This window comes from Lemur catta, chromosome 2, assembly GCF_020740605.2.
Source record: "Lemur catta isolate mLemCat1 chromosome 2, mLemCat1.pri, whole genome shotgun sequence".
NCBI lineage: Eukaryota > Metazoa > Chordata > Mammalia > Primates > Lemuridae > Lemur > Lemur catta.
In genome coordinates, this window is record NC_059129.1 from 1,518,959 (window position 1) to 1,535,401 (window position 16,443).

At 59.8% G+C, this 16,443-nt stretch overlaps 4 protein-coding genes and 3 non-coding genes across 7 annotated transcripts; 4 read left to right on the forward strand and 3 right to left on the reverse strand.

Moving 5' to 3' along the window:
* The first annotated feature begins 83 nt into the window (after window positions 1-83).
* On the forward strand, window positions 84-2,434 carry NDUFB10 (NADH:ubiquinone oxidoreductase subunit B10). The gene is made up of 4 exons (XM_045541138.1): window positions 84-326; window positions 1,495-1,633; window positions 1,854-1,993; window positions 2,248-2,434. Exons 1-4 carry the CDS (start codon window positions 179-181, stop codon window positions 2,361-2,363), a joined length of 543 nt encoding a protein of 180 aa, XP_045397094.1. The 5' UTR covers window positions 84-178; the 3' UTR covers window positions 2,364-2,434.
* Window positions 2,435-2,537: 103 nt separating this feature from the next.
* RPS2 (ribosomal protein S2) lies at window positions 2,538-4,722 on the reverse strand. The gene is made up of 8 exons (XM_045541137.1): window positions 4,700-4,722; window positions 4,356-4,535; window positions 4,184-4,273; window positions 3,782-3,889; window positions 3,361-3,534; window positions 3,119-3,278; window positions 2,795-2,886; window positions 2,538-2,660 (listed from the first exon to the last, which is right to left on the reverse strand). Exons 2-8 carry the CDS (start codon window positions 4,530-4,532, stop codon window positions 2,580-2,582), a joined length of 882 nt encoding a protein of 293 aa, XP_045397093.1. The 5' UTR covers window positions 4,533-4,535; window positions 4,700-4,722; the 3' UTR covers window positions 2,538-2,579.
* Window positions 2,959-3,091, reverse strand: LOC123633749. The gene has a single exon (XR_006733756.1). It is a non-coding gene; the product is annotated as a small nucleolar RNA SNORA64/SNORA10 family (small nucleolar RNA).
* On the reverse strand, window positions 3,594-3,727 carry LOC123633748. Its single transcript, XR_006733755.1, has one exon. It is a non-coding gene; the product is annotated as a small nucleolar RNA SNORA64/SNORA10 family (small nucleolar RNA).
* Window positions 4,723-5,009: 287 nt separating the features above from the next.
* Window positions 5,010-5,118, forward strand: LOC123633813. Its single transcript, XR_006733804.1, has one exon. It is a non-coding gene; the product is annotated as a small nucleolar RNA ACA64 (small nucleolar RNA).
* Window positions 5,119-6,017: 899 nt separating this feature from the next.
* Window positions 6,018-8,251, forward strand: RNF151 (ring finger protein 151). The gene is made up of 4 exons (XM_045540936.1): window positions 6,018-6,047; window positions 6,585-6,730; window positions 7,082-7,178; window positions 7,760-8,251. The coding sequence occupies exons 1-4, from the start codon at window positions 6,018-6,020 to the stop codon at window positions 8,249-8,251; spliced, it is 765 nt and encodes a 254-aa protein (XP_045396892.1).
* Window positions 8,252-10,334: 2,083 nt separating this feature from the next.
* Window positions 10,335-16,439, forward strand: TBL3 (transducin beta like 3). Its single transcript, XM_045540937.1, has 23 exons — window positions 10,335-10,470; window positions 11,717-11,768; window positions 11,857-11,952; window positions 12,038-12,085; window positions 12,188-12,329; window positions 12,419-12,503; window positions 12,591-12,761; window positions 12,836-12,911; window positions 12,993-13,086; window positions 13,171-13,352; window positions 13,441-13,582; window positions 13,679-13,737; window positions 13,824-13,927; window positions 14,400-14,547; window positions 14,633-14,863; window positions 14,937-15,007; window positions 15,088-15,244; window positions 15,316-15,374; window positions 15,553-15,656; window positions 15,744-15,815; window positions 15,925-16,083; window positions 16,163-16,361; window positions 16,424-16,439. Exons 1-23 carry the CDS (start codon window positions 10,430-10,432, stop codon window positions 16,437-16,439), a joined length of 2,508 nt encoding a protein of 835 aa, XP_045396893.1. The 5' UTR covers window positions 10,335-10,429.
* Window positions 16,440-16,443: the final 4 nt, after the last annotated feature.

Here is a 16,443-nt window from a genome sequence, read left to right on the forward strand (position 1 = left end):
GAGGCGGGCCCGAGCCGGGTCACTACAAGTCCCAGGGTGCCCCGCGGCCGCGCCGGCCGGTGCGCAGGCGCAGCCACCCCGGGCGTCCTCTGCACCGGCAACCTAGGCCGCAGTGCGCGGGCGCAGGCCGAGGCCGGGGCGCCGCGTCCGGGAGCGGAGTCCGCCGCCAGCCGCCGCCATGCCGGACAGCTGGGACAAGGACGTGTATCCTGAGCCTCCGCGCCGCACGCCGGCGCTCTCGCCGCAGACCTCGCTGCCCAACCCCGTTGTCTACTTGCAGAAGGCCTTTGACCTCCTCGTGGACCGGCCCGTGACCCTCGTGAGAGGTACGGGGCCCCCACCGCGGGCCCTGCCGGCTCCGGGATCTTTGCCGTCCTCCGGAGACCCCTGGGCCCCGGCATCCTGCCACCAGCCCGGGCTGCGCCGCTGCCCAGGATCTCCCTGACGCCCCCTGGAGACCCCCGCCCCCTAATACCTCCCCTCTCCCCGGGTCTCGTCGCCCCAGGACCACCCCCTGCCGCACCCCGGGACCCCCAGCGCAGAGACTCCCCCAAGCTCCGTTGCCTTCTTCGGCCTTCTTTTGCACCCCTGGCCTCCTGCCTCCGTTTGCAGACGCAACCAGCAGAGTCCTGGGGCCTGTTAGACCCGTCTCCCTGCAAAATGACCAGGTGTTGGGGTGATGGCCGAGATGCCCAAATTCCCATCTCTGGTCCGAATCAGGAGAATGCTCAATGCAGTCTGTGTGGTTCAGCCAGCTCCGGGGGCAGCAGCAAGAGCTTGCTCTGTCTTCAGTCACTAGCGCCAGGCACTTCATCCATTCAATTGATCTCATTCCTTCAACAAAAAAATATGTGGGGTACATGGTATGCTCTGGTGGTTTTTTCACTAGGAAGGATGAAGTCTGCAAATCAAACCCTCAAAGATCTGGAGAGGGCGCAGCCTTGGGCCCAGCTCCTCCTTTCTTGTAGCAGTGTCCTGCTGTTTTATGCGTCTGGGTGGTTGAGCTTTTAGTCTAGCTTGTTTATTTACCACTGGGGAAGCTGAAGCCCGAAGGGGGACAGGGCAGGTTCTCCTGCTTGCTGGTGGCTCCCTGTTGGAGTCTCTTCCTACACCGTGGGGTCCCTCTACCGTGGGGGAATTGAGCTTGCAGAGCTGTGTCTGAGTCTCAGTCCCCTGTCTGTAAATGTAAATGAGAAGGACCTGCCCCATAGAGTTGTCTGGGATGGGGACAAAGTGAGATAATGCATATGGAACTCTGAGGAAGATGCCTGGCACTAAGGGAGCTGTCAGCGGTAAACATTTGTAGCCTAATACTTGCAGGACTGTCTGTGTTAGCCTGCACCTCTTCCAGAGTTGAGTTGCCTGTTTTCTCTAACAGCTGGGAACATTCAGGAAATCTTCCTGCCTCCCTACTCTGTGGCTTTTGAGAAATAACAAAGCTAAAGGCCTGTCCAAACCGACGGGGCTCTTGAGTGTGGGGTTTTGTCTTTGCAGAGTTTATAGAGCGGCAGCACGCAAAGAACAGGTATTACTACTACCACCGCGAGTACCGCCGCGTGCCAGAGATCACCGAGTGCAAGGAGAAAGACATCTTGTGCATGTTTGAAGCTGAAATGCAATGGAGAAGGGACTAGTACGTGAACGACAGGGAATGTGGAGACCTGCACAGCACATCCTGCTGGGGGTCACCCCGGGACGGCCTCAGCCAGCCAGAATATGCCTCCTGGGGTTGGCCCAGACCTTGGGGGTGATGTGGGGGGCAGACCATGGGGCTCCAAGGTCCTTTCATTCTAGTCTTCCCAGGTACAGGAAAAAATTCTTTACAAATAAATTCTTGTTCTCTTTTTGTCCAGCAAAGTTGATCAAGAAATTGTCAACATCATCCAGGAGAGGCTTAAGGCCTGTCAGCAGAGGGAAGGAGAGAGCTACAGGCAGAACTGTGCCAAGGAGTTGGAGCAGTTCGCCCAGGTGGCCAAGGCCTACCAGGACCGCTGTGAGTGAGCCCTGAGCGAGCCCCCACCCTGGCCCAAATCTTTTTCTTGCCATCTCACTCCCCTCTAGTCTGTCCACTCTCCCTATGGCTGTGGGCCAGCTCCACTGCCCAGAGCTTACCAGTTAGGTCCACCTGGGGACAAGTACATTATGTCCAGTTTATGACCTTAGCCACCAACTTTCCTCTCTGCACATAGACTGATTCCCCCAGGACCTTGACAGACTGTTTCCAGTCTGTTTCCTTCTCTTTCTCAGATCATGAGCTGGGGGCCCATTATTCTGCCAGAAAGTGCCTGGCGAAACAGAAGCAAAGGATGCTGGCAGAGAGGAAGGCAGCAAAAGAGGCCACAAAACAGGCTGCTGCAGCCTGAGGCAGCTGTGCAGCCCTCCTCCCCCACCACATACGACTGTATGCTTGAAATAAAGTGATGCAACCTGCCTATGTCCCTGTGAATCTAATTGCTTAATTCTTCATCTTAACGTCCCACCTCCCTTCCAGATCCAAGCCACCACTAAATTCATGTCACGCAGGCAAGAGACAACCATTAACAGGCTTAATTTCACTTTATTTTTCTTGTATAAAAATGCTATGTTGTAGCCACAGCTGGAGCCTGGGTCCTCTGCACAGAGACTCTGGTGTGGGTCTTGACAAGATGGTCGGTGAACTCCTACAAAAAAACAGGGCCTTAGTTGTAGCCGCCACCACCCCCCACCGTGCTTGCTTAGGCAGCGACCAAACACCCAGTCTCTGGACTGTGCTAAGGCCAAGGACAGCTGAACCCCACTGGCTGGGCGGCAGTACCTGGTAGGGAGACTTGGTGAACACTGTCTCTTTCCAGAGATCAGGAGTCAGATAGCTATAAGTCTTGGAGATGGCATCAAAGGTTGCCTTTGCTGGAGAACAAAAGACATCAGAAGAAAGATTGGTGGTGTGACTTGACACAAGTCCTCCACCCCAGGACCTGAAGATGTCGCACTCCTAGGAACAGAGAGGCCACTGTGGGCAAGTCTGTCGTGCATTAGGAGAGCCTTCCTCTCTCTCCCTGGAAATACGCCAAGCACACACTAGGCCTGTGTGATCAAGCGGAGCTGAGAGAGGTTGTGGCCGACCCCATGCATCACCTACCAAAGTTGCCCAGGGTGGCAGTACAGCCCCTGGCTGAAGTGTAGCAGTCATCAATACCAGCCATCATGAGCAGCTTCTTGGGCACAGGGGCTGAGACGATGCCAGTTCCTCTAGGAGCAGGGATGAGACGTACCAGCACAGAGCCGCAGCGGCCTGTCACCTGGGAAGGACAGGAGTCAGGAGACCAGGGCTGGGAGTCTCTGCTCCATCACAGACCCAACACTCACCACCCCCTGGCCTACCTTGCAAGGTACAGTGTGGGGCTTGCCGATCTTGTTCCCCCAGTAGCCTCTACGCACAGGAACAATGGAGAGCTTGGCCAGGATGATGGCCCCTCGGATGGCAGTGGCTACCTCCTTGGAGCACTTTACACCTAGACCGACGTGGCCATTGTAATCCCCAATGGCAACAAATGCCTGCAAAGAGACAGTGAGGTAGCTGGCGGTCCCACACAGCATCAGTACCCACACCCAGGACCTGTTGCACCCCTCAAGGAAAGAGAAGCCACTGAAAGGCTAATCCGAGGTCCCGAGGAGATCTTTTCTTTCTCTCCACATTACGAAAGTCACACGAGTGTAGCCTAGTGCAACCATGCAGAGCTGGGAGAGCCTCGCCAAGCCCCTTGGCACCAACAGCCCAGCCAGACGAAAATTGCTTTGACACCTTGAACCTGGTGCGCTGGCCAGCGCGGGTCTGCTTTTGCACCGGCATAATCTTCAAAACCTCGTCTTTGAGAGATGCCCCCAGGAAAAAATCGATGATCTCAGACTCCTGCAACAAAACACAAAAAAGACTCGTAGTGCAAACATCAAATAAAGTGCTTAAACAAGACAAATACTACCATTCATTTATTCTAACGTCCTCACACAAGGTATCCAAGCTTTCACTCCAAGTGGAATCCCCTCCTCAGACTCTGCCCATAACGCAATCCCAATCACTCCAACGGGAGACCCTGGGCCCCTCAAAGTGGGCCAATGATAGATCTCAACCTTCGGACCCCAGCCCAAATGGCTCCAAGGCTCAACGGGGGCGCACTCGCTCAACGCCCCACCGCTCGAGGCGTACCTTAATGGGCAAGGAAAAGAGATAGATCTCCTCCAGGGATTTGATCTTCATGTCCTTAACCAGGCGGCCCAGCTTGGTGACGGGCATCCACTGGAGAAAGAGAAGAGCGAGGGAACAGGTTGCCTCCCCGGCGCCGCCCACGGGCCTGCCCCCGCCCGTGCCTCGGACCTACCTCCTTGTCCTCGGCCTTGCCTCCGCGGGCTCCGCGGCCTCGGCCCCGGCCGCGACCACGGCCGCGACCTCGGCCCCGAATGCCGCTGCCGAAGCCTCCACGGAAGCCGCCGCGTCCACCCATTCCGGGGCCCCCGGGGCCTCCGGGCCCTCCCGCTGCACCGGCGTCATCCGCCATTTGCTGGGAAAAACAAAACCCACACGATTAGTGAGGCCCCAGCGTCTGCGGCCGCCCGCGAGACCCGGGTGGGGGCTCCGCCCAAGAGCAAGAGCCCGACTACGGCCCGATGTCTGCGGATGCCGCCGCCCAGGGCCCGCGCCGCCGCCATCGCCACGCAAACTCACGTGTTTTCTCGGAGAAAAAGAACCTGCTCGCCCGGGAAGGAGCTTTTATATCAAGCCCAGCGCCGCGAGATCTCCACTGCCCGGCTGCAGGACCCATAAGGAAGCCTGATTGGTTCTGCGTTGCTCCGCCCCTCGCCACGCTCTGCGTGCGCCTGCGCGTCCTGCCCGAGCCGCGGCCCGGGAATCTGCGTGACCGGAATGGTGGCTATAAATGTCCGCGCCGCCAGGCGGCGCTCCTCCCGCGCCGTCCGAGGTCGGCCTGGCCGATCGGTCCGTCGCTGCGTGCTGGTGGGGGGCGGGGAAGGCCGGCGTTCGTTGAAACTCACCCCCGGCTACGATGCGGCGCCCAGAGCCAACAAGGGCCTCGGGTCAGCGCCCGCTGCCACGAGTGCGGCGGGACAATCCAGGTCCTGACAGGCGCCGCGGGCCCGAGCCCGGTGCGACCGCCCGCGTGATCCGGCTTCTGGCCTGCGACCCCTGACCCTGCCTTCTCTCTACAGGACACTCGTCGCCCCGAGCCTGAGGCCGCCCGACGCTGCCAGGACCACGGGGGGAGGGGGATTTGGTTGTCCCCAGTGTTTCGAGTAAAGCTGTGTTTAATTCTCTGCGTGTGGATGTTCTTGGGGTCCCGGCTGTCGGCCTGGAACGAAAGCTTAGTGGGATGCTTTCTTTTCCCAGGCCAGCCAACTCCGCTTTGCACACCACACAGGGTAGAACGTGGGAGGTTGGCAGCTGACGTCTAGTGCCCCACACCCCTTAAGTGGCAGAGCCAGGTTGAGAATACTGGCCTCTAGCCATGCCCCAGACATAGCCTCCATACTAGCAGGTAAAGTACCCCGCGCTTAGGTGAGCCAGGTGGGGCCCGCAAGCATGGCCGTGTGGTAGTTCATGGTTCAGGCCTTCAGTGGCTCCCTAGTGCTCTCAGGGTTAGGTTCTTCAGGATTAGGTCAACGCAGCATTCCAACAGCGCTAAACCTGTGGGAACGTGTTTCCACAGGCTGGAGTTGATTCCCGTTCCCCACAGGTCTGCCCAGATGTTCAAGCACGAGATCTGGGAGGCTGGGCCCCGCCCCTGCAGCTGTGGGGCTGCAGCTTGCACAGGAATTTAGTCCTCTGTGACCTGGAGCTGGCACCCTGAATCTTGGGCCCTAAATGAAGAGACCCAATGGGTCAATGTCTAAAGCTTCCTAGTTCCTGGAGGTCTGGCCACCTGGCAGCACTCCCTGTGATTCTGCTGAAAGCCTTGGCGTTGGGGAAGCAGCTTCCAAAGCTTGCTTCGTGGCCTGATGCTGCCTGGGGATCAGCAGTCAGCCACCCCATGGCAGGGGGTTCCATAGACCTGTCCCAGGTCAGGGCTACCCACCATTTATGTGCTGCAAGGGCGCCAGCAGACCCTGGACCAGTGCTGTGATTGGCCTGAGCTGGACAATGCCACTGTGATGTCGGCCCAGTCTCACTGTGAAATGCAGGCTCCCAAGCCCTGGGGATCAGTGGAGCTGCCGTGCAGACACAGATCATGGTAAGCCTGGGGCCTTCTGGTCTCCATCCCTGAGATTTGTGCCCAACTCCAGAGGTCTGCCCAGGGATGGACCCCATGTCTCCCTCTGAGAAAGGATGGTCAGTGGGCCCCCATACAGCAGTTTTCAGAAGACTTGGACGAGGTCTAACTCCCCGCTAAGGCCAGCTTCTCCAGCCAGGGACTGGTAGTCTTCGGGGGGGTCTTGAACCCTACAGCTGCCCTCTCAAAGTGGGTGCTGATCTGGGCCCTCTACTTGGGGTTCTTTTGTGGCCCACCTCCCCGCCCAAAGCTTGCTGGGGCCTCTTGCTGGTTATGTGGAGTGGGAGACGTCCCAGCCAGGCCCTGACACTGGCCTGGCCTTTGCAGAGTGGCGGGTATGATATCAACCTCTTCGCCAGCCCTCCCGACTGCAACTTCCTGTGCTCTGTCTGCCATGGGGTTCTCAAGAAGCCAGTGAGGCTGCCATGCAACCACATCTTCTGCAAAAAGTGCATCCTCCGGTGGCTAGCCAGGTGCCACTGGGTACCCAAGGGGCTGGGAGGGCAGGGGCAAGGCTAGGAGCCACTCTTGTGGCCCAGAAGAGAGGGGAAAGTCTGCCAAGCACTGGGTCACAATGACCATAACACTCAGCTGCCAAATCCCCTGGGACACTAAAATGTGTGGGTCCCCTCACCCCACCCATGGTGTCTGCAGACCCTGGCCCCACCCTAGGAGCTGAGAGCTCCCTGTATCTACCCTCATGCCTCCTCCAGCTGGAGAAGGGACTGCTTGGGTCACCCAGTGAAGGCTTGACCAGGGGAGACATATCTCCTCCACTTGCCCTTTCCACTCCCAACACTCGCCCCTGTCATACTTCCTTCCAGACAAAAGACCTGTCCATGCTGCAGGAAAGAGGTGAAAAGGAAAAAGATGGTCCATGTGAATAAACTCCGGAAAACCATTGGCCGTCTGGAAGTTAAGGTAGCTCAAAGCATCCACTCACATCACCCTTGTGTGGAGCAGAGGCAGGAGAGGGGACAAGGAGAATCCCACCTTCAAAGAGAACCAAGTGCAGCTTTGGGGTCAACAAATGTGGCTGAGTTTGAATCCTAGCTCTACCATTTACTTGCTGTGTGACTCTGGGCAAGTTAGCTAACCTTTCTGAACCCCTGGGGCTCAGCTGTAAAATGGAGATTATCAAGGAGGATGAACTGCTTGGTGTGCTGGTCATTACTCTTCAGCCCCCTGACTTTACAGATGAGGAAACTGAGGTTTAAAAAAAAAAAAGCCCGGCATATATATCATATCACTCACCAAGCCAATCCAGCCATGTACCTCCCAATTCTCCAATACTCAGGCCCCCACCCCTGGGACCTCTAGATTCTTCCCACCTCTAAGCATTCGCCCTGCTGTCCTCTCCCCATCCCCTCACTAGAGTCAGAAAAGCTTGGGAGGCTGTCAGTTCATTGGCACCTGGTGAGCAGAAAGCCAGGGGTGGAGGTTCCATGGGGGAACAGCTGGCAATGCCGAGCTTTGGCTCACACAGTGCTCTCCATCTGCAGTGCAAGAACGCCGAAGCAGGCTGCCTGGTGACATGCCCCCTGGCACATCGCAAGGGGCACCAGGACTCGTGCCCGTTCGAGCTGATGGCCTGCCCCAACGAGGGCTGCACTGCACGGGTGCCACGTGGAGCCCTGGCCGAGCACCAGCAGCATTGCCAGCAAGATGCCCGGCGGTGCTGTCCCCTGGGCTGTGGGGCCACCCTGGGTCCAGCCGAGCTTGCTGGCCACAACTGCTATCGCGAGCTGCGTGACACCTGGAGTGAGCGCCAGGAGCGCAGCCGGACCCTGCTGCTGTGCCTGCTGCGGCGTGTGCGCCGGGTGCACCGGGCCACCAGCCTTGTACGCCGGCAGCTGGCCCAGCTTGGCAACTTCCTAGAGGAGGATGAAGCCCTGCTCGCCGGCACCCCGCAGGAGGCTGGGGGCATCCCAGAAGGCAGTGCCAGGGCTGAGCTGTGGGGGGCCCGGGGCCAAGGTGTAAATGGAGGTGAATAAACGCAGAGCCCAGGCCCGGCTCGCCTTGCGCCCTGCCTGCTGGCCTCACACCCTGTCACATTTGTTGCCCGGTCGACCTCTCCAGGCACTACTCCAGGGAGACGCTTTGGCCTTTCTCCCTTGGACCACCACTGGGTCTTTGTACTGGCTATTGTGCCTGTCTGGAAAGCTCTTCCCGTCGCCCGCGTTTGCCTACTTTCTTCTTTCCACTCAAATGTCTCTCTCCTCGCAGAGGTTTTCCCTGATCCTCCTCTCCCAGTCTCCGTGGTTACTTTCTACCAGTTTGTTTTATTAGCTTCATAGCCAGCAGCACAAACAGCTCAAAACCTTTAATTCAGAATAAAAGCCACTTCTCACAATGGCTCAAGGCACCACATTCTCTCTGACCTTCTGCCCTTACATTCTCTCCACACTCCCTGCAGCCACATACGCTTTGTTGTGTCTTCTAAATGTGGGGTACCCCAATGCCCCCCATGGCACCCCTATGTGCTGGCAGTTCCTCAGCCTGGGCTGCTTCCTCCAACTTAAGTGTTTGCTCAGGAGTCACATTCTCAATAAAGCCTCCTTCACCACTCCATTTAAAATTGCACATCCTGGCCGGGCGCGGTGGCTCACGCCTGTAATCCTAGCCCTCTGGGAGGCCGAGGCGGGTGGATCGCTCGAGGTCAGGAGTTCGAGACCAGCCTGAGCGAGACCCTGTCTCTACTAAAAATTATCTGGACAACTAAAAAATATATATATAGAAAAAATTAGGCCAGGCGCAGTGGCTCACGCCTGTAATCCTAGCACTCTGGGAGGCCGAGGCGGGTGGATTGCTCGAGGTCAGGAGTTCGAGACCAGCCTGAGCAAGAGCGAGACCCTGTCTCTACTAAAAATAGAAAGAAATTATATGGCCAACTAAAAATCTATATAGAAAAAATTAGCCGGGCATAGTGGCGCATGCCTGTAGTCCCAGCTACTCGGGAGGCTGAGGCAGTAGGATCGCTTAAGCCCAGGAGTTTGAGGTTGCTGTGAACGAGGCTGATGCCATGGCACTCACTCTAGCCCGGGCAACAAAGTGAGACTCTGTCTCAAAAAAAAATAAAAATAAAAAAAATAAAAAAAAATTGCACATCCTTTCCAAGTTTCTTTTTTCCTTGGCAAAGAAAAAAAAAATTGCACCTCCTGGCTGGGGACGTGGCTCCTGGCTGTAATCCCAGCACTAATCCTAGCACTTTGGGAGGCTGAGGACAGGATTGCTTGAGGCCAAGAGTTCAAGACCAGCCTGAGTAACATAAGGAGACCTCGCTCTACAAAAATAAAAAGGTTATGCTCTGGTTTCTCTTCAGATCGTATAAATCTTTCGGCTTTTACAAAAATAAAAAGGCTAGCCCGGCATGGTGGAGGCTGAGGCAGGAGGATTGCTTGAGCCCAGGACTTTGAGGGTGCGGTAAACTATGATCCTGCCACTGCACTTCAGCCTGGGTGAACTGCATCTCCTGCCCTCCCTTCAGCCCTTGCTAATCTGTTTTTCCATGGCACACAGCACTTACCTACTAAGGGCATTCCCTGTGCTGCCCCTGCCCCTGCCTCGCCCCCACCCCCCCAGCCCTTGAGAATAAGAGCTACTCCAGGGCAGGGATTTTCGTTTTCTTCTCTGGTGTCCCCCAGGTGCCCAGAACACTGCCTTGCACACAGAAGGTGCTCAATGAATATGTGAGTGACTCTGAAATTATCCAATTTATTGATTTACTTGCATTATTTATCATGCCAGAGTGGGAGCCCCGACACACGGCCTACTTTAGGGCTCGCTCTACTCACTGACAACAGCTGACCACGGTTGCCCCCAAATCCCAGAATGCTGAGGGCACGAGTAAACACTTTCTACGAAAACCTTTTTAAATTGCCATTGAGACCAGACTGCGCGCGGCCCACCCCACCCCTTCGCCAGCATACGCCCACATGCCCACGCACCTTCCAGACCAGAAACGCCTCTGCCAGCTTCCGCTTCCCGACGCGGCAGCCACTGCCCACAGCAAAGATGGCGCCGAGCGCCCCGCGTCGAGACGTCATAGTAACGCGCGCGGTGACGCCATCGCGGCGCGCCGCAGCGCGGAGTTCCGCGCCGATCTGCCTCACGCGGTGGCGGCAGTGGTGGTTCAAGCCGACTTCCGCGGGAGCGGCGACGGCGGCGGCGACATGGCAGAGACCGCAGCCGGAGCGAGCCGCTTCAAGGCCAAGTGAGCCCGGGCGCTGGGATGCGGGCGCTGCCCGGCGAGTTGAGCCGGGTTAGCAGCCGGACTAGCGGAGGCGCGCGCGGAGCAGCGCGGGCCGTGGGGTGGGCGCGGGCGCCCGTTCGGGTCTGCGGAGGGCGCGAGGGCTGTGTGCGGACTGGCCCGCGGGTCGTGGAAGCCGGCACCCCGCGGGCAGGCCGGCAGGGCGCAGCGAGCGTCGGTTAGACAGAGAGCCGGCTTGTGGGGGTAGAGTGGGGCGAGAAATCCCAGAGGGGGAGGAAGGGGAGGGCTGAGCACAATTTGGGGCTCCTTCTGGGCGCGGTGGGAGACGAAGGATGGCGGGTAGCCTTGGGGGGCGGGTCACCTGTTGTCTTCCTGTCTGGGGAGCAGGAAGAGAGGAGATGGGCCGGGCTGGTCCGCAGTGGCCCGGGAGACCTGAACAGCTAAGTGCTTAGTGCCTGGGTGGGAACAGACTCAGCCCCCACCCTGGGGAGCGCAGTTTCGTGGGATAAGTTATTTTCATCAGTGGTTGAGGGTCTTAGGTGGTGACAAGCACTAGCAAAGGGAAGACTCAGTGCCTGCAGCACCTCTGTTGGAGGGTCAGCTGGGTGCAGGGGGATGAGGGGCTGGTTTCATCCTGGCAGGCAGACTTCTGGGATTGCATGGAAAAGAAGCCCAGGCCTCTTGCAGGGAACAGGCAGGCAGAAAATAGAAAACCTGTCACCAGGCTGGGCCTGGAGCAATGGGCTGCAATGTGAGAATAAAGGAAAACACAGGACAGGCTAGCAAAAGCCCTTCTGGGAGGAGTGTGAGGAATGTAACTGGCAGCAGGGCTAAGAGAGTGTAGGTGAGCAGCCAGGGTGGGGAGTGGGTGTGCTGGATGTCAGGGATGAAGACGCTGAGGAGGGTGGTGCTCCAGGCTGTTACCCAGGCTTGGCTGCCCTCAGGGCACCCCCTAGCGTCCTGCCTGGTCTTCATTAAGGAATTTTGGAAGACTGGGCTGGTGGACTGCCTCTGCGTGGTGCACTGTGGGGGTTACCAGCCAGTTCTGGGTCACAACTTCTCCATCACTTGGGGATACCAGCACCCACTCACAGTTCTGCTAGTTTTCTCCCTGGGTCCCTGCTGGTGCCCAGGAACTCCTCAAGGGCAGGGGCCTATCAGGTTTACCTCTGGAAGAGCACCCAGCACAGGGCCAGGCACTGAGGACCAAGGAGGTGGGTGATCACTCACTCCCCTGTTCTCTTTCCAGCTATGCTGTTGAGCGTAAGATTGAGCCTTTCTACAAGGGCGGAAAAACACAGGTACCATGCCGGGGCAGGCAGGGTGGTAGGGCAGCTGGAAGCTAGGGGGTGCCAAATGTTACCTTGGCTGAGATCCCTCTGTGCCCAGCTGGACCGGACCGGCCAGCACCTCTTCTGCGTCTGTGGTACCAGAGTCAATGTCCTGGAAGTGGCCTCGGGGGCCGTGCTGCGGAGCCTGGAGCAGGTGAGGGCAGAGGGGGTATGTATGAGGGGACCAGCGGGGAGCAGCCTGTGCACACGGCGCTCTGGGCACCCACTCTTTTCTGTAGGAGGACCAGGAGGACATCACGGCCTTTGATCTCAGCCCCGATGATGAGGTATGTGGGGCAGGGATGGGAGACAAGTTCTGGTGCTTCCCTCTTACACTTTGAGTGGATGAGGATGTCTCTACCTGTCAGCTGAATTGCACCTTCCTCCAGGTGCTGGTGACAGCCAGCCGGGCATTGCTGCTGGCTCAGTGGGCCTGGCGAGAGGGCAGTGTTACCCGCTTGTGGAAAGCGATACACACAGCCCCCGTGGCCACCATGGCCTTTGACCCCACCTCCACACTGCTGGCCACAGGTAGGCCCCCAGTGGGGCGGATGGGCTGAAGGGCACGGGGGCAGGGGCTTTGGGCACACCAGCCCCTCACCTCAAACGCTTTCCTGCAGGTGGCTGTGATGGGGCTGTGCGCATCTGGGACATTGTGCAGCACTACGGGACACACCACTTTCGGGGCTCACATGGTGTCGTGCAGTGAGTGGGGGCAGCAGGAGGTGGGCATGCAGAGGCACCACGCTCAGGGCGCACAGCTCACCCATCCTGTCCCACCTGTCCCCGCAGTCTGGTGGCCTTCCACCCGGACCCTGCCCGCCTGCTGCTCTTCTCCTCAGCCGCGGATGCTGCCATCCGCATGTGGTCACTGCAGGACAGGTCGTGCCTAGCTGTGCTGACTGCGCACTACAGTGCTGTCACTTCGCTGGCCTTCAGTACTGACGGCCACACTATGCTCAGGTCAGTGGCAGACCCTGGTAGGAAGGGGAGGCCGAGGCTGAGACTCTGGACCTAAGGTGGCTGTTTCCCTGCAGCTCCGGCCGTGACAAGATCTGCATTGTTTGGGATCTTTGCAGCCGCCAGGCCACGAGGACTGTGCCAGTGTTTGAGGTGGGGGCATCTGGGGGTCAAGGCCAGAGAGTTGGGCAGGGAGGGGACATGGCCGCAGCCTTTGACTCAGCTCATTCCCAGAGTGTGGAGGCTGCTGTGTTGTTGCCAGAGGAACCGGCACCTGAGCTGGGTGTGAAGTCTCCAGGCCTGCACTTCCTGACAGCTGGTGACCAAGGTATGTGGGGGTGGGGCACGAGCAGACAGCAGGGGCCGGGCGAGGCCCACGGACCTGCGTCTCAGCAGCCCCATCCCCACACAGGCACGCTGCGCGTGTGGGAGGCGGCTTCTGGGCAGTGTGTGTACACGCAGCCTCGGCTGCCGGGCCCCGGGCGGGAGCTGACCCACTGCGCGCTGGCCCACGCTGCCAGCCTGCTCCTCAGCGTCACCGCCGACCACAATCTGCTGCTCTACGAGGCACGCTCGCTGCGGCTGCAGAAACAGGTGAGCCCCTCCCCTGCTCAGCCTGGGGGTGGGGGCACCAGCCCTCCACGTAGCCAGGTCCTGGCTGCTGACCTTCCTGCCCCTACAGTTCGCGGGCTACAGTGAGGAGGTCTTGGATGTCCGGTTCCTTGGGCCGGAGGACTCCCACGTCGTTGTGGCCTCCAATAGCCCCTGCCTCAAAGTGTTTGAGCTACAGACGTTGTCCTGCCAGATCCTCCACGGCCACACAGGTGAGTGGAGCCCAGCTCATGCCCAGGGGTTTATTGCCCCCACTCCAACTCTGCGATGATTGGTCTCGGAGCGCTCAGCCTGACACTTCTTCCCAGACATCGTCCTGGCCCTGGATGTGTTCCGGAAGGGGTGGCTCTTTGCCAGCTGTGCCAAGGTGAGGCATCTGAGAGGTATAGAGGTATGGGCACCCCAGGAGGGGAGGCCAAGGCAATAGGACCACAGCCCAGCCTCTCTCCCCAGGATCAGAGTGTCCGTATCTGGAGGATGAACAAGGCTGGCCAGGTGGCCTGTGTGGCTCAGGGCTCCGGGCACACACACAGCGTGGGCACCATCTGCTGCTCTAGGTAGCGGGTCAGGGCTGGACCCGGAAGTGTCAGAGGTGGCAGAGGCCCAGGCCTGCCAGTGGGTGCTGCAGCTCAGGGGAGCAGCAGAGGAGGCAGTGGCAGTGGTGGTGGCTTTGACGTGCTCTTTGAGCAGGGATGTAGAACGGCAAACAGGGTGGTGGAGCCCCTGGCACCATGGATGCGGGGGGATTCCTGGGAAGTAGCCTTGGTGAGGCAGAGGGTGTTGGGGTCGAGACACACTAAACAAGGCTGTTTAGGGCTGGGGCCAAGTCACTGGGTATGGGGGCGCCAGGGGTGGATAGTGCAGAAGGGGATTTGGCCCCTGGGGTGTTTGGGGGTGGCACGGCCAGTCTGCATCCTGGGATAGTCCCTCTGGTCTGGAGTGGGGTCCGGCAGGCCAGACCTGTGGTGCGCTGGTGATCAGGGCTGGCCAGGGCTCGGCAGCGCCTCCTCTTCCCCCCGTCGGCCACAGGCTGAAGGAGTCCTTCCTGGTGACTGGCAGCCAGGACTGCACCGTGAAGCTGTGGCCCCTTCCTGAAGCCCTGCTGTCTAAGAGCACAGCTCCAGATGGTGGCCCCATCCTCCTGCAGGCCCAGACCACCCAGCGCTGCCATGACAAGGTGACCACACGTGGCCATGGGGTTGGGGCGGTGGCCGAGCCTTTGCTGGGTGGGGGTCTGAGCTGCTGCCTGCTCCCGTCGCCAGGACATCAACAGTGTGGCTGTTGCCCCCAATGACAAGCTGCTGGCAACAGGCTCGCAGGACCGCACGGCCAAGCTGTGGGCCCTGCCTCAGTGCCAGCTGCTGGGCGTCTTCTCAGGCCACCGCCGCGGCCTCTGGTGTATCCAGTTCTCACCCATGGACCAAGTGCTGGCCACAGCCTCGGCTGATGGCACCATCAAGCTTTGGGCACTACAGGACTTCAGCTGTCTCAAGGTCAGCAACGTCCCCCAGGCCCAGCCCCCCCACCCTGGTGACATCTCACGCCCTCCCCTTCCCCACCTTGCAGACGTTTGAGGGGCATGATGCTTCCGTGCTGAAGGTGGCCTTTGTGAGCCGAGGCACGCAGCTGCTGTCCAGGTGAGAGGTGGGGCGAGGCAGGTGCGAGGGCAGGGTAGGGGACCGGCCCCAGCACTGAGCCTCTCCAACCCCACACCCAGTGGCTCTGATGGGCTTGTGAAGCTCTGGACCGTCAAGAACAACGAGTGTGTGCGCACGCTGGACGCCCATGAGGACAAGGTGTGGGGCCTGCACTGCAGCCGGCTGGACGACCGTGCCCTCACCGGCGCCAGCGACTCCTGTGTCATCCTCTGGAAGGTTGGGGGCCCCAAGGGGTGGGGCGGGGCTGGGGCAGTGTGAGGGCCCCTCTGACACTAGTCTGATCGCAGGACGTGACCGAGGCAGAGCAGGCGGAGGAGCAGGCCAGGCAGGAGGAACAGGTGGTCAGGTAAGTCCGCAGTCAGGGGATGTGCAGCATCACCCCTGCTTGTGCCGTGAGAAACTGAGGCTGGGGGCTGTGATCACCACCAGTGCGTGCGCAGGCCCAGGCCCGCTGAGCCGGGGGTGCTGCCTTTAGCCCCCCAGCCAGGGTCCTCAGTGGCCTTCTCCTCCCCCCGCCCCACCAGGCAGCAAGAACTGGACAACCTGCTCCAGGAGAAGCGGTACCTGCGCGCTCTGGGCCTGGCCATCTCCCTGGACCGGCCCCATACCGTGCTGACCGTCATCCAGGGTCAGCGCCCCCCGCCCCAGGGGCAGGGAGGGTGGGCTTGGGACCATGGACCCCTTTTCTGGGGCTCAGTCTTCCCTCCTCCCACAGCCATCCGGAGGGACCCTGAGGCCTGCGAGAAGCTGGAAGCCACCGTGCTCCGCCTGCGGCGAGACCAGAAAGGTCCAGGGCTGGCGGGCAGGGGCCGGGCAGGGTGGGGTGGCCCAGTGTGCAGGGGCCAGTCAGGGTGGAATAGCCCCGCAGGCAGGGTGACCACCTGTCTTGCCTACAGAGGCCCTGTTGCGCTTCTGTGTCACATGGAACACCAACTCACGGCACTGCCATGAAGCCCAGGCCGTGCTGAGTGTGCTCCTTCGACACGAGGCCCCGGAGGAGCTGCTGGCCTACGAGGGTGTGCGGGCGGCACTGGAGGCCCTGCTGCCCTACACCGGTGCGTGGGCGTGGCCTGAGAGGGGGGAGCTGCCTGGTGGGTGTGTGGACCCCCCTGACCTCCCTCTGTGCTCCCCCAGAGCGGCACTTTCAGCGGCTCAGCAGGACACTGCAGGCAGCCACCTTCCTGGACTTCCTGTGGCACAACATGAAACTGCCCGCTCTCCCTGCGGCCCCCCAGCCCTCCGAAACACATAAAGGTGTTCTTTTCTATCCCGGCTCCGCATGGCTGCATGGGCGCCGGTCCCAGGTCTCTGGCCGCAACCTCGACCAGCCACTGTGGGCATCGGGGCCTGTCGGTCTCCACCCTGCCTGCCCACCCCTGCACCCTGGCCTGGCAGCCCCTCAGCACAGTGAGACT

Coding starts and splice junctions, on each gene's coding strand:
- NDUFB10 (XM_045541138.1), top strand. CDS start 179: ATGCCGGACAGCTGGGACAAGGACGTGTATCCTGAGCCTCCGCGCCGC. Junction 1,634..1,853: donor ATGCAATGGAGAAGGGACTA/GTACGTGAACGA, acceptor CTTTTTGTCCAG/CAAAGTTGATCAAGAAATTG. Junction 1,994..2,247: donor CAAGGCCTACCAGGACCGCT/GTGAGTGAGCCC, acceptor TCTCTTTCTCAG/ATCATGAGCTGGGGGCCCAT.
- RPS2 (XM_045541137.1), bottom strand. CDS start 4,532: ATGGCGGATGACGCCGGTGCAGCGGGAGGGCCCGGAGGCCCCGGGGGC. Junction 3,890..4,183: donor TCTTTTCCTTGCCCATTAAG/GTACGCCTCGAG, acceptor GTTTTGTTGCAG/GAGTCTGAGATCATCGATTT. Junction 2,887..3,118: donor TGCCACCCTGGGCAACTTTG/GTAGGTGATGCA, acceptor TTTGTTCTCCAG/CAAAGGCAACCTTTGATGCC.
- RNF151 (XM_045540936.1), top strand. CDS start 6,018: ATGGCAGGGGGTTCCATAGACCTGTCCCAG. Junction 6,048..6,584: donor GTTCCATAGACCTGTCCCAG/GTCAGGGCTACC, acceptor TGGCCTTTGCAG/AGTGGCGGGTATGATATCAA. Junction 7,179..7,759: donor TTGGCCGTCTGGAAGTTAAG/GTAGCTCAAAGC, acceptor CTCCATCTGCAG/TGCAAGAACGCCGAAGCAGG.
- TBL3 (XM_045540937.1), top strand. CDS start 10,430: ATGGCAGAGACCGCAGCCGGAGCGAGCCGCTTCAAGGCCAA. Junction 11,953..12,037: donor TGCTGCGGAGCCTGGAGCAG/GTGAGGGCAGAG, acceptor TCTTTTCTGTAG/GAGGACCAGGAGGACATCAC. Junction 12,504..12,590: donor GGCTCACATGGTGTCGTGCA/GTGAGTGGGGGC, acceptor CTGTCCCCGCAG/TCTGGTGGCCTTCCACCCGG.